Source organism: Pelobates fuscus, chromosome 4 (genome assembly GCF_036172605.1).
Source record: "Pelobates fuscus isolate aPelFus1 chromosome 4, aPelFus1.pri, whole genome shotgun sequence".
In the NCBI taxonomy this organism is placed as follows: Eukaryota; Metazoa; Chordata; class Amphibia; order Anura; family Pelobatidae; genus Pelobates; species Pelobates fuscus.
In genome coordinates, this window is record NC_086320.1 from 100,837,078 (window position 1) to 100,853,128 (window position 16,051).

The following is a 16,051-nucleotide window of genomic DNA, read 5'->3' on the forward strand; positions in this document are numbered from 1 at the left end:
AAGCCTATAGAAAAAAAAAATCAAAATACCAACTAACACTTCTGTCGAGAAAAGAGTTCTCAGAGTAACAGTTGATACGTCGTTGCTGCTTTGTAATTAAAAGGGACTACCTCAGTGTAGAAAGAAACAAGTTTTACTCTATTCATTTTTTAGTTATTTTTTTTTGCATGCTACATTTTACAATTTTTTTTTCTTCTTCCTCTCCCTCTAGGCACTTCAGATATTAAGACAAAAAGAACAAGCAAAAAACAAACAATACAATAAAATAATTATACACAAGTCATATAAACCACAAAGTCAAACAAAGCTGTGTGTTTAAAAATCATTTTTTTTTAATGAAGAATAATTCCATTCCAAAATATAGACACACAATTAATATAACCACTTCAAAATAGGACATGTAGGATGTTCCTAGGTAGGATCCAACATGCACACAAAACAATACTTAACAGTTATACAAAATTTCCATACAATAGTTGTTTTGTTACAATACCATTGAACTTTGTCAAATTCTTTAGTGTTTCTGTTCTTGCAGTCTCAAGTGGTCAAGTACAGTAGTTAAAATTAACCCTCGGAGTGCCAAGGGGGAGCGCATAGTATGGGTGTTCCTTATACTATGCACCCTCATGGCACTAAAAAGGTTAAAACATCGGTTAGTAACCTTGAGAATTTTTTTTATTTTTTTGGTTCAGAACTCAAAAAGCCTATCTGGGCACAGCAGTGCTGGCCTTTTGTGCTCCATATACTAGACCGAATCCACTTGCTAGAAGTAACCTTTAGTTGCACTTATTTACATGGTTTATCTACAGCAACATATTAACAGGATGAAATAAAAATAAAAAATCCATACACCTTTGCTAAATAATGCAATTACTTAAACCATGCAGAAAATAAACCTCTTATGAAATATCACAATGAAGGCCACACAAATCATTTTCAATTCTTTATATTTACCTACATTCTAATTACCTTTCATATTACATTCTGTGAACACTCTTATTATAATACAACCAGCTTATTCTTTCATTATGTGTTATTCAGACTTTGAATACCAACTGCAGTGCAGTGTCACTAGGAATATAATATAAGCAATGTAAGAATTGCCAGTGTACCAGTTTCAAACTTACCTATAGAAAGCACTCAGCGAAACCTATTTTATAGAACCTATCCAGATTACATTAGCACAGTGGGTTGTGAAAGATACACCTCTCCAACCCAGCCTTTATTGCGACAGAGTTCCCACCATCCACAGCCAAATTTGGGGTGACTGCTGGAGGCAACGTAAGCATTGCCACCTGTGTGCTAACACTCATTGATTCCATGATTTAGCCCACACATTGTTTTGACTAATGCAATTACCAAATACTATATTTCTGTTTATAGCACAGCTTATCTTAATTCGATCATAAACCCCGGCCTAGTCCACCATGCTTCATCAGTGGACTGCGTGTTCTGAGAACCTATGATGGTTTAATTTCTGCCTCTTGGAAAATTAATGGATTACATAAATCCATCCAATATTCCATCCAATAGGAATTGCAGGACAGGGCAGACATAAGGGCAGTGCTAAAAGTTGTCATTCCACCTACTGTAGACTCCCCCATGAGTCTCAGTCAGCATTATCATCAGGACTTGCCCTGTTTATGCTCTACTATAAATCCAAAAATAAATAATGGTAAATATATTCCACTACACACGCAGTTCCAAAAATTAGCAACTCAGCGTATGTGAACAATACCAAAATACAGTGTTGTCTAGTCCCAACGCTATCATAGAGCGTACAGTTTCCTGTTGGCTTTTAAATGAATTTTCAGATGTTTGCTTAGAACAAGCCCACAATGTATGCATCACTCTTCCTACTGGCATCCCCAGGGTTCAAATACTGCCTACTATAAACGTCCAGTTTGAGTACTAATCCCTGGGCATACATGCCAGCCCTTTTGGCCATTTCAACTAAGTGCCACTCATCATGCAAGCAGAACATTTTGTTGGCCATAAGGCATAAAACAAGCAAAACAGAAATCTGAATCTTTGCAAGCACATGGTTAATTATAAGAGCAAAGGCCTCAAAATAAACCCATAACCTTACCGAACATATTGTTTTCTATATGTAAACACAGCAAGCAAATTAAAATGATATTTGATAAAACCAGCATTACGAATGCTATCTAATGTTTACGTTTCAGTTCATCAGGATCTTATGGCACCTGTGGTTTATAAAACAGATCTTAACCCTTTCCACTTCCAGATGGATTGTTGACACATAGCATAGCAAACAGCTGTGGCATTCTCCTCTGGCAGTGAAAGGGTTTTTAACAAGTATTTCTTAACATGGTTCACAGTTTTAATAGCTTCTGTGTGGATTTGAAAACTAGATTGTACATTATTTGAACATCTGTATATTTTCTCTATTTTTTGTATATGACAAGCATCTATATTGAAAATGAACAAAAATATAGATTATTTACACTAAAAATGTATATGGCTGCTTTGAAAGATCGTAGTGACAGAATACAATCCAAAAAGTATACATTAGACCTACATTAACTATCCAAGGACCAGAGAGGTCAGCACATTGCTTACTCATACCTCTGGCACTCAGAAAGTTTAAACCCTTTCTAGGTGTTCTTTGCACGAGAAAATAACTTAACAAAAATACATAATCAGTTTACCTAATTATCCAGTGATTCATTTTTCTACAGAGCACCAAACAGATCTCTGGTGGCTTCTTTTAGGTTATAACCAGGTAACAATTTAGTGTAAAACACCCCTTTTTTAACCAGGTAACATCCATGATTGCAAACCTCAATCCTAAAAAAATTAAAAGAATCTGCCCTAAAAATTTCAATAAATGCTACTCTTATGGGTGACGTGATTCATCTAATCTTGGAAAGTATCTGTCAGCACTATGAATACAAGGAATCAGTGAAGAGTGCTTTCTGTGAATGTGTATCATACTACGGTCACCCAGGTGCATGATCTGCAAAGCTGGAGTAGATTACAGGAGATATCGTCCAACAGCAGCTGGGTGTAAATCGTCAATCCTGCCTTAAATACTCTCTTAGGCTTTTTAAAGTGACTTTCATTTTACCACTCCAGCAACCTACCTTTCCACCACAATGAGTAAATGCAGAAAACTTGCTTAGCTTTACACAGAGAAATATTTAGCTTATGCTTTTAGCATCTCAGTAGGCCTGTAACCTATAGGATTGGTTTCCTGTCGTGGACCTTTCTAGGTGCTTAAAACCGTAGGCTCAGACTGGGTTTCCAGTATATTGCAAATCGCCATTTTCCTTCCTTCCCTATAAAGGAGCCTTTAAGAAATACAGTGGAGTTCGTAATCTTAAAGTGTCTTTATATAAGTTAGTACCACCAACAGACTATTATTTTCATGTCATTAAGCACACATTTAGTTTATGCAACTATCGCAAGTACCAGCTGAACATGTGGCAGGTTTCCAGAAGATATCTAGGAATTGTATCACAATTTTCTCACAAGCCATTGTGATTTAAAAAGATGGCTGCACTATACCATAAATCAGGACGTCAGTGGGAGGGGGTTACTGGGAGCAAGCTAAAAGGGGGTAGACCTGCCTGGAATGGGGGTGTGTCTGCTCAATTTCTTTGCAGGTCAGTCTGGTGTGAATAGGGCCTAGGTTGCCTGCCAATCAAGCAGAGAGCGGACTGTGCAGGGAGCACTTTTTTAGTGTCCTAGTGCTACACTTTTTGGGAACCATTCCCTGGTTTCTCCAATAGCAAGACACCATTGAAGAAACTTGGGGCAGGACCCTAAATTCAGAATTGTCATGCTGAAATTGGGTTTATTGGGAGGCCTGCTGCTGAAACCATGAAATGGCACATGACAGAACCTGCAATTCAGAAAGATGCATGGTTTAACTCTCAATTCTCCAGTGTGCAGGGGAAAGGAAATTTTTTTTTTTTTTTTTTGGCTGAATCTAAATTCCATCTGTGCCATCCACAAGGAAGTCCAGGTAAGCTAGTTAATGTAATTTAAGCTTTCTTTAATTTGAAGAAGAAAAAAAACGGACCAAATGAAAAATATCACCAGATGCAGTTTAAATTCAACAACTGCTGCATACCTGAAGCATCTAATTGGAGAAAAGACCAGTCCTGATGATCTCACGGTGGGCAGGTCAGACTGCACAAAGGAGACTGTCACGCCAATCACAAAAAGGTTTATTTATTTATTTTTAATCAAGGGACCAGTAATCTACACTAGAAAGGAACACGCTAATGTTAAAAATAAATATTATTTGTGGTTAAAACATTGCCTGCTATAATGGTAGAACAGAAGTCACTTTAATAAATCTTTGCTTGGGAAGGTATCAAATTGTAGTTGAAATGTTGCCTGTTGGAGTAGTAGATATGTAATCACATATGATCATACGGAGCCTTCCTCCCCTTATACAGCACCTGTAAGATGGTAAGATGGGATTTTTTTCCCTTAACACTGCGCAAGTCACTATGTTACTGATTCATTGTATCCTCGTGCCATTTGGTGGAAGAGTTTTCAATAACGGTTTAATTAAGTAGTACCAAGTAAATTCAAGGATAGGCAGCCTCTGGCACGCTGTCTACAGTGGGCGGCACATACTCCCATCATGCTCAGTCAGTCACTCTGATAATAAGAATAGTGGCAAGAGTGGGCTTACCTGTCAGGCAGAGAAGCATCTGCACCCTTTGCTGTTCTAATCTGAAGCAGAAATTAGTTGAGTAGCAGCAATGTTAGCATGCAGTTCCATGTGTGACCACAAGGCACATCCTTAGGCAGCATTTGCTCTCTGTCTGAGATGGCTGGCAGAACATTATGAGAGATTGCGGTCCTCAACAGCTGGAATGCCACAGGGTGCCAATGCCTGGTAAATTCCCTGTAGTACATATGAAGGCCTCTGGGTAGATAAGGTCCCACTTAGCAGTGTAAAAATGCATTGCACTTAACTCTCAAAAGCAGTTCCATTGCTGCTTGGCCACTGCTACTAGATACGTGGCTGAGTTGGTTCAAATAGAACTAAGGCACTCAGACATCTAGTAGTCACAAAGAGACGGAAATCAATAATTCTACAAACGATGGGCTTCAAACTGCAAAAAAGTGGCATGGGAGCGGTTCCCGCATATACTTTGGCCAGTGCTAGCTATGAATCTTCATACCACTGACGTAGCCATATATCTCCAGCCTGCTACTTCCTGGTGTAGAATAGTGCATTAACGTGGCTTTCTGGTAACAAATATGAAGCCACTTAGCATTAACTTATTTTACCTTAAAAATGAACAACATCCCCTTCCCCTGAGCAGTGTGAGTGAACCACATTCCTACTGGAAGGCTGAGAAAGCCCTTTGTGGTAGCTCAGTAGTTAAACATGTGGAAACACGGGCTTTGTAAACTCAATATGTTAATCGGCCTGTGCAAAAATTGACATGATTTTTTTATTTTTTTTTTGCCAGTGATGCAAATTATGTTTTTAGCTTCAAACAAAAGCTTTGTATTATTTTTTTCTTATATATATATATATATATAGACACACACCTACAAACTACATGTTTTAAAACAAATGTACTGTGCTACATTCCATGGGACTTGACAGAGCTCATTATACCAAAGAGGGTCCCCTCCCCCGGTTCTTCTGCCCCATACACTACTGGGGTACTTCTCCCATGCTGACATGTCCATTATCGCTGTATCTTATAGTATGCACATCTTTTCTGTATTACCTGCAGAAAACAAAGATAGGTTAATTTAGAAGGTACATTACTCACACAACCACTGGATTACCTGATACTTTAACTGTGAGAATATCATAAAACCAAACAATATATATGGGAGCAATATGACCACATATGGAGGCAATATGTACGAGACAAGGTTATTTGGAGGGTAACTTGTCAACTTATGGGGCAATATTTATGGGACAGTGAGACAATATGCAAGTAATACAATGGAAGTGCTGGGAGGTGGGAATGAAACACATGGAGGGATGGTGGGGAATAAGACACATGGAGGGGCTGAGGGGGAGGAAGGAAAGGGACACATGGAAGGGCTGAGGGGAGCGAATGAGACACATGGAGGGATGGTGGGGAAAAAGACACATGGAGGGGGAGGAAGGAAAGGGACACATGGAAGGGCTGAGGGGAGCGAATGAGACACATGGAGGGATGGTGGGGAAAAAGACACATGGAGGGGGAGGAAGGAAAGAGACACATGGAAGGGCTGAGGGGAGGGAATGAGACACATGGAAGTGCTGGGGGAGGGAATGAGACACATAAAGGGATAGGCGGAATGAGACACATGGAGGGGTTGGGGGGAATGAGACACATGGAAGAGTTGGGGGGGAACAAGATATATAGGGGCTGTGAAGGGATGATACACATGTAGGGGCTGGGGGGAGGGAATGAGACACATAAAAGGATAGGTGTAATGAGACACATGGAGGGGTTAGGGGGAATGAGACACATGGAAGAGTTGGGGGGGGACGAGACACAGAGAGGGGCTGTGGAGGAATGATACACATGTAGGGGCTGGGGGAGGGAATTCTGCACATGGAGGGGCTAGGGGAGGGAATAGAAATATTTATCTTTGTCAGAATATGCCATGGGGGGTGTGGTTTTTTGCATCATATTCCTGGGATAATTAGATTTCTGTACCTGTGTGGCCTGAAACAAGGTGACAAATTTCTTGATCATACTTAGTAAGCAATTGAGAATTGCCAAAGTTAATTTGAAAGTTAAGGTCAAAATGGCTTAACAGGAAAAACATTTGCTAAGTTTCCAGTTAAGCTACTTTGGATAACAATTGGATAACAATTGGATTGCCAACAATTCTCACTTTAGTGAATAAGCTAGATATAATTATTGTGGTTAAATTATAAATAAGTGGAATACAAGGCTTAACAGATTCCAGACAAATAACATATTTACAGACACACTAGTCATCATTCTTATTAATCTCAATGAATTAGTTCTGGTGATTGGTGTCCTCTGGCACCATCCAACTATTCAGTGTTAATGGAACACTCCTGAATTGTAACCAGTACAGCTAGCTGGAATGGTTATGGTGTTTGCATTTTTTTTACCACTGTTTAACACTAAATAAGGCTCCCATGAGGTATAGACAATGCAGAGTATAATTCTTTGTTAGCCATACCAATCCATACCAGCAATGGTAGTTGTGACAGACTGAGTACTCAGCTGATGCCAGCCATCTCTCTCTGCTCAAGATAATTCTCTATGAGAAGCATTAGATTGGACAGAGGTCATCAGTCATGATGATCTCATAGAAGGCAGAGTGGATGTTGAGAGGCGACTGTGTCAGCACTGGATTCCAGGTAAGATTTATAGTATGGGTTTTTTTTGTTTTTAATTTAGAAAGGAATTGTCTGGTAATCTAACATGAAAAATAAATGCTCAAAATTTGCGTGGTTTCCAGTGTGTAAACAATTAAAATTACATATCACACATTTTGCATAATCGGCTGGCTTTTTAAAGAATGACTGAATGAATAGTTCTATTCTTAGCCTACTCTGAACTTACGTTGCCCTCTACTGCTCAAAGCAATGTACTGCAAAATATCCCTATGCCACACACAATACGGTCCATTGTCGATTCTCTGAATATTCCCTGGATGTTACATCTGTGCTCAGTTTTAATGACTAGTATATATTGTGCTTGGGATTGTGTCTGTTTACTGTATATATCCTGGAAGGACTTTAGACTTCACACTATAGTGACTACCTACTGACGTGTTATGACGTTACTACATTTCATATTATAATGAAATCAGAATGATTGTTATTATTTTGATCACGGCCAGATTTATCACATTCAGGTGCCTTTTGATTGCACTTAATGACAGCCTGATGAATTTGGTGGAATGTGGACAATCCTGGAATAAAGGATCTTTGCAGCTGAGTAGTCCATTGGTGGATTGCTTTGAGAACGGGATCTTTTCTCCTTGTTGGTGCAGCAGATAAGACCCTATTTCCTGCCATCGCTCTCTATTTCTTAACTTGTATCCCTCTCTGTATTTTTGTTATCTTATTCAGATTTCTTAATCCCTCCCACTTGGTTTACCAACACTAACTCACACAGCCTACCTTAATTCCTCTACCTAATGGCAGCCAAACTGACTGTAGTCAAAAGTTCCAAAATCAAGCTGACATCAAATAGATGACCACCCATTAAATATAGATAAGTGTGACCATCTGATGAAATTCATAATTGAAGACACTTTTTCTATTTTCACAAGTAGATAAGTCAGAGTCACCCTGACATTGATAAACATGTGACTTATGGTCCACTAAATATTTTCCTTTTTTAGAAAACATTGCTCTGACACACCCTTGGAAGGCTAAAAGAGTGTCATTCTCAGACACATTTTCTCAAACAGCTTGGTCTAAAGTGGGATCAAGAAAAGACCTGTTTTGTGATGTCCACTATGTCCCCATATTATGTTCTGTAACTTCAGATTCTAGTGGTTTTCTCACTTACTCTTTTCCTATTCTGTTTCAATAGCAGTGGATGGGGGCCCTAAATACCAATAGGGGGGGCATATTGTTCTCCCCCCCCAGCCCCCACCCCTGAGCAGCGGGTGGGGGCCATAAATAATAATGTAACCCCCATGGTGACTAGGGGCCCCCAAACACCTAGTCACCCCCACCCCAAAAAATGAATAAACCCCTACCTACCTTTGTTTTTATACAGGTACCTAGTTATTTTACTTTAGGGCCCCCACCCACCGCTCATGGGTGGGTGCCGGGGGGGGGGGGGGGAGGAGGACAATAAGTCCCCCTATTCTGATTTAGGGCCCCCACCACGCCGGGGGGGACACGAGAGGTGCCCCCCATTGTCATCAAGGGCCGCTCGGGAGGAGGGGGGTGGGGCGCAATAGAGCCCCCCTTCAGTTTAAAAGCCTCCACTTGTGCTGCTCGGGAAGGGGGGACACTAGGTTTTTTATTTTGTTTATTTTAAGTAAGCAGTTTACTAGACATGCCCCTACTCGCGGTATATCGAGTAGGGGCAGAATTTACTAATACTAAGTAATCTTTACTTTGTATTAGTAAATTTGTCTGAAATTAGGGAGTTATCTACTTACATGGGAATTAGGGAGTTATCTACTTACTCATTCCCATCCATTGACTGGCTAAGTCATTTACATTTTATATGAATGTGTTACTTGATTGTTGTAAGTGTTGCAAATGCTAACAGTTGAATCCTGGCTATATTTGTATACTTGTGTATACTTTTTATTTAAACTGGTATACAGTGTAACATTCTTCATTCTTCCACTGGGTGTATTAGTACTTCGGCAATTCAGCTATTCGGACATTCGGAAGTATCCGAATGTCTGAATTGTCCGAAATACGTCCGAATTGTCCAAAATTCGACCAAATTGACATTCGGAACGAAACAAATTGCACATGTCTACTATCTACTGGGAATATAAGTATTATTGCTATTTGTTTTTGGGTATGGGGTTTTTCACCTAAACATTGCTCCACTTCTTATTGATTATAACTAAGCTATGTGATGTGGTTAAGGGTATACATCGAAGTGTGTAGCAGACTTATAATTATATCTTGTCATTTGACTATTGTTCTTATAAGATAGGCACTAGGTTTCTTTTTTCCCATTTCAGACCGAAGTGTTGTTTAGTGCTCCGATATATTCCAATTTTTTTATCCTTACACACATACTACCTTATACATGCATCCATATACACATAATGCCCAATACCTAAATCCATACACACAAATGATGCTTAATACCTAAATCCATACACACACACTGCCTAATACATGCATGCATATACACATACTACTTAATACCTACATCCTTACACACATACTGCTTAATACCTACATTACACACATACTGCCTAAATCATACATCCATACACACATACTGCCTTATACATACATTGTATATTAAATACACAATTTATCGCTGTGTTAAATGACGTATTCCATGCATTTGGTGAATTTTATTTATAAGACTAGCACACACACTGACAGACAAGCACACTCACTGTCAGACACACAGTCACTGACAGACACAAGCACTCACAGACACACACACAAACACATTCACTCACTGACAGACATTCACACATACACACACATTCACTCACTGACAGACAGACAGACAGACAGACAGACACACACACACACACATTCACAGACAGACATACATACATACACACACTCACTGACAGACAGACACATACTCACACACTCACTGACACACATACTCACGCAATTTTATTTTTTGAGGCAAATTCAGCCTGCCTACCTCTCTGGGGTCCAGTGTGGGGCAGCTTCTCACTCCTCCAGCGCGCTGTTTAGTATGGCAGGGCCGGAATGACATCATATTCCGGCTCCCGGCATCACAAAGGGTGCGCTAGGGAGGAGTGAGAAGCTGCAAGAACAGCCTCCCTCGACGCCCACAATACAGCCACCTGCCTCCTGTCCCCCTCTCCTCTGGCATATCTTGGAAGAGCAGGCACCTGTCACATACAGCACACAAACAGCACCCACACACACACAGCACACAAACACCTACACACACACACAGCACCTACACACATACAGCACACAAACAGCACCCTCACACACACAGAACACAAACAGCATCCTCACACACACAGCACAGAAACAGCACCATCATACACACAGCACAATAGCAGGACCCTAACAAACACACACACACACACAAACACCCTCACACACACACACACACACACACACACACACAGCACACTACCAGCACCCTCACACACGGCTCACAAACACACAAGCACCCTCACCCACATAGCACACTACCAGCACCCTCACACACACATCACACTACCAGCACCCTCACACACAGCACTCTTACACACACACAGCACCCTCTCACCGCACACTAACAGCACAAACACACACAGCAGTGTATGTATGTGACAGTGTGTGTGTGTATATATATATATATATATAAATACATACATACATACATACATACACGCGCGGCATGTGTTTGTGCTTTAGGGAGCACACCCTAATGTAATAGGCTGCGCACGCCTATGACCCTAGATGAATGCCTAGTTCACCTAACTGTGGCGCCGGCCCTGGCTGAAGTATTTTGTCCTTTTAACCAGAGAGTGTTAGCAGATCCAGGGACAGGTACAGAATTAGGTAAATGATGTGTGGTTTTGATGTAAGTGATGTACATTGAGTCTACAGTAGTGGTCTCAGGAGGGAATGGGGTACTGGAGAAAGAACACACCATGTTTACTTGGGCATTGCTTAGATCAAAAGTCCAGAATACAATTGAAGGGATTAAATCTCTAAACATATTTGTTCAGTTGTAGCTTCCTGTGCAAAAGCACATGTCCAAGAGAGATTTGGTAACTTTTAACAGTAGGTTGTTGTACACTCTAAAGTATATTTTATTGCCATGTTACACTTGCTAAGGTCTTTCTGTGATCACCGTTGCTTTGCACGATCAATAAAACTCTTTACTAAACCTGGTTGTTATTTGACTATTACACTAATAGCTGTAATAAAGAAGAAATGGTGTGTTTCTAAAGTTGGGAACACAGGATAAGGACACTGGAAAGCACCATACAAAAAGCACATAGAAGCACTCTTCCATTAATGTTACTTACTTGAGAGGGGAGGGGAAGTGGATACTGCATTCAGCCCTGTAAACTGACCTGTTGAAAAAAATAACAGAAGATTTAAACAGCCTTAGTTAGTTCTTCGTTTTGTGTCAATGTATGGATTATCTACGATCAACTTAGAGAGAAGGTTGAGTACACAAGTGCCCTGACAACAAGATTTCTGTGAATTACTCAGTTATCTGGAATTTCTTGGGATATATATGCTCTCCATATTCCTGAAAAGTTATTAATGATTACGAAATTTACATTAAACACCCCCGGCTATGAGTGACTGTCCCTATGGATTTTAATATCCGCCATCTAGGGGATGATAATTATTTTGAATGTTTGAACGTTCTACACAGTAAACAGAGCCTTGGTGATTCAATTAATAGCAATGGTAATTGCTTTACTTTTAGAAATTTACCCCACAACTGCACTACGTCTCGCCTATAGATTTCCCTAAGGTTCCTTTGACACAAAACTGCCTAGTGCTCCCCTATTTAGTCATGCTTGAGACATGGCGTAATGTTCGATCTATCAACTGCTATAACTCCATTTTCCTCCTGCCTCACCCAATTTCTAATATACCTTTCATGTTTATAAATTGTAAGACAGTTTCAGATGGTGAATCTGGTCCTATTTCCAGCATGAGCTCAAATTGTAATTCATAATACTGTTACAATAGAAAGTATATGACTAAACAAAGTTGGTTATTGAAAAAAAACTACTTGGGTCCCGTGAAACACTCTTACTGTGTAAGAGACTATTGCAGTCCATGGCTGGTTTCTGGTCACTGATAATTTTGAAATACAACACATGAGCTGTGTTTAAAACCGCATCCATTGCTAATAATAACTGCAGAAATGAAGGGTGAAATCTGAAACACTTATTTTTATGTCTGTATTTATGTCAAGCTGGGAACTCAGAGATTGTTGTGAAAACATTACTTCTCTTTTCACCCCAAGTGGGACTCAAGTCCAACTTGAGATATGCAGGTAATGCACAGCAATATATATTTTCTATTTGCCCTGTCGGGAGTTTTATTGTGTTTGGTCTCACCACAAACTTTTTGGTAACTAGCTATATGCTCTCAGAGAGACTTCAACATGCAGGCCAGAACCGGCGCCATGCTGACGAGATCCACAAGGTCAAAACTGTACAGTCCATGGCAGGATCTTTTTGCATTAGAACTCATGCTTTCGTTTAAAAAGCGGTGTTTAAAATGGTGTCCATTTCGAAGTAACGTCTGAAACACGTGCTTGTCTGTGCTCATTTGCATTTCAAGCTGGAAGCTCTGGGATTGTTGTGTTAACACAATTTCTTGAGTTATTGTGCCTAAGGGGGGCATCAGAAAATTCCTCTTGAGATGTGCAGGTGATGCACAACAGTCATGTTTTCTAAGACACTATTGAAAAAGATAAATTCCTTCAGACTTGAAATAAGTACCAAAGGTAACTACTAGCCCAAACAATGGAGGGCATCAAGGCAACCTATAAATGCTGCCAATGATGATGGACAGGAGAATAAATGTATGGTGTATATACATGTTTTGTTTTTTCTGGCTAAAAGAGTCTGCATTTATAAACATGCTAGTACAAACGGTCAAACGTCAAGTGGTTAAAGAGTAGACAGACAAGAAGATCCAAATAACTTCCCAATGTCTGCCACAAGATAAAGAAAGGCCAAAATAAAGGTGAGATAACCAGAAAGGAAATGCAAGACATGTAAGGATAGCTTCCAAAGGGCAAATATGCCAATAGCTTGACCCTTAACATCCATGGCCTGACATACAGTTACTAGACATTAAATCTATCCTATATAGATAATGCAATACTCTGGTAAAAAATAGAGATGTAAGGCAACTGGCCTACAAATGAAGTGAGAGGTTTTTATTATGTATAAAGCCAACCTTCTAAACTAAAACAGTTTTATTAGATGAACTTATTTATCCATAGCAAAAATAAGCTGTGATAGAAAAAGGCCACCAGTATTTTAGGGTTAATTACAAGCCAGCATCTAACAAGTGATAATGTTTTCTGGTTTTCAGCTGGTATCATGCAACAGTTTTTAATGGGATTCCAATTCAAATCTCATGGATCATTTTACTATCAGAAATAGAAAATAAGTCAGAAAATAATTGTCTGAAAATCGGGTCTATGGTTTTAACTGGAGCTTAATAGGCTGATATTACAAGCTTGATTTAAAAAACCAAGTCAAATTTGTGTTTTTTTTTCAACTACATTACATGTCAAAGGTTACAGACAGCAAAGGGCAATGGTGAGGCTCACAGGTGACAGGTATATAATTAACCTATTATGTATAATCAGTGTGGTCATTGCATAGTGTGTGAGATTTTATACGGTAAGGTATCTCTAACTGTACATTTTAGGTATAGTGCACATGTGTAATTGTTGTGTTATTAGTGTTGCTCGTTGTAGTTACAGTGCCTATTTGTCATTTTATTGGTTTAATTGATTAACGAGGATCATTAGTTAACTTTGATTTTATACGTCATGCGTAAACTCTTTTCTAGAATGTGAAATGGAATGTCATTATACCAACAGGAAGCAAAAAGTAGTACAGCGAGTAGTAGAATTTACAAGGTTGTTATTTACCGGGAAAAATAAATAAAAAACATGAGTTTGTGCAGTGATTAATGTCCCACTTAAATTTAAAATAGCCTCACAATCACAGTTATAGTGTTCAATGGAAACACTACAGTAGACAACATGATAATTATGGGAAAGTAAATCAAATAACTGCAATATTCACTAAATACCAGTTTCCCTGATGTAGGTAAGTTAGAATGATCACTTTGGTTATTAGAAAAAAACCCCCCCAAAAAAAACAAAACAACATACTCATCGTGGTCCACTGCCACATACCCATTTAATGAAAAAATCCAGTCAAAGCTGCAATAGGTTGCTTGATATCATTGAAACCTTCTCGCCCATGTTTCTCTCTATTTTAGCCATACAATAAACAAAGTATGGAGAGACTAATTAACAGAAAGCATAACCATCTGGGTGCTAATCTTCACTGGTATTCCCTCAAATACCAATATAAATAGTAATCTAACAAGAAAGAGAATGCACACCAAAAAAAGCCACAATAGTCACTTAACCTGGTTTAATAAGCCAATATCAGATACAGGCAAAAACAAACAATTATAATTAAAGTGACAAAATTAGGCACAAAAAAAAATTTAAAAAAAATCAATGATAATTACCAAAAGTTTTCACAAGCCTAATAGGGCAGAAACAGGACACAAAAAGTAACCCCCCAACGTTTCGGCACCTCCTGGTTGCCTTTATCCCTTGATCCCTTTATCCCTTGATAAAGGCAACCAGGAGGTGCCGAAACGTTGGGGGGTTACTTTTTGTGTCCTGTTTCTGCCCTATTAGGCTTGTGAAAACTTTTGGTAATTATCATTGATTTTTTTTAATTTTTTTTTTGTGCCTAATTTTGTCACTTTAATTATAATTGTTTGTTTTTGCCTGTATCTGATATTGGCTTATTAAACCAGGTTAAGTGACTATTGTGGCTTTTTTTGGTGTGCATTCTCTTTCTTGTTAGATCTCTCTATTTTAGCCACATATTTTGATAAACTCAGGTGATGTTGAAAAAGTGCTGACCTGCTGTCAGGAATTGGTAGGAACCTTTATCACAACAAATATACTCTCTGTATACTGGTCCTTAGAGTGGCCAGAGTAACTGTTGACAATGAATTGGATAAATGGTAAATTAGCCAAGGCCCAAGGAGTACCGAGATCAGGAAAAAGAGATTAAACAAGCGCAGAAACAGATGACATGGGCTAACTTGAACCACAACAGGTCAACATGGAGTTGGAGAGGTGAGTATAAATAGAACTTGATTCCTATTGGCCCACGTCATCCTAGAATTCCATATGATTTGTGGGTAGCACAAAACCATATCAGACTGTTTAGTAACGTCAAAATGTCAGGCCAAATTTGGTCTGGTGAATTCGGCATTCAGACATCAATCCTGTCCGACAAATGCGGCATGCGGACCTGAATTTGGTTGTACATAAGGACACATGGTGCGTGAACGTGCAGTGTCACACAGAATGCCGGGTGCTAGGTCCAACACCAGCAACCCACCTGCTAAGTGGGAACTGACTTTATCATGCAGTTGGAATTGAGTAAGTGTCCTATTCATGCAAATATCCAGCACCCTTTAAGCAAATAACAGAGCTTTACCTGGTAGGCTTCATCCTGTAGCTTTTGCTTCAAATATTCCTCCATTTTCAACTCATTTTCTAACTGACGAACAGAGTCATTTTCATAGCTTTCATCATCTTCTGTTCCCCTGAAACAAACACCATTAATAGTACATTAGATGAATCACAAATGTATCTATCCAATGTAATCTATCCAT

At 39.3% G+C, this 16,051-nt stretch overlaps 1 protein-coding gene across 16 annotated transcripts in view; it reads right to left on the reverse strand.

Annotated features, from left to right (window-relative positions):
- Nucleotides 1-308: 308 nt before the first annotated feature.
- Nucleotides 309-16,051, reverse strand: part of DTNA (dystrobrevin alpha) — a 297,949-nt gene continuing 282,206 nt past the window's right edge. For all 16 annotated transcript variants that reach the window (XM_063451409.1, XM_063451411.1, XM_063451405.1 and 13 more), the window contains 3 exons: nucleotides 15,874-15,982; nucleotides 11,656-11,703; nucleotides 309-5,729 (listed from right to left, as the gene is read on the reverse strand). In XM_063451409.1, the coding sequence (XP_063307479.1) occupies nucleotides 11,686-11,703; nucleotides 15,874-15,982 (127 nt within the window). In that variant the 3' untranslated portion in view covers nucleotides 309-5,729; nucleotides 11,656-11,685. The remainder of the gene's footprint in view (nucleotides 5,730-11,655; nucleotides 11,704-15,873; nucleotides 15,983-16,051) is intronic.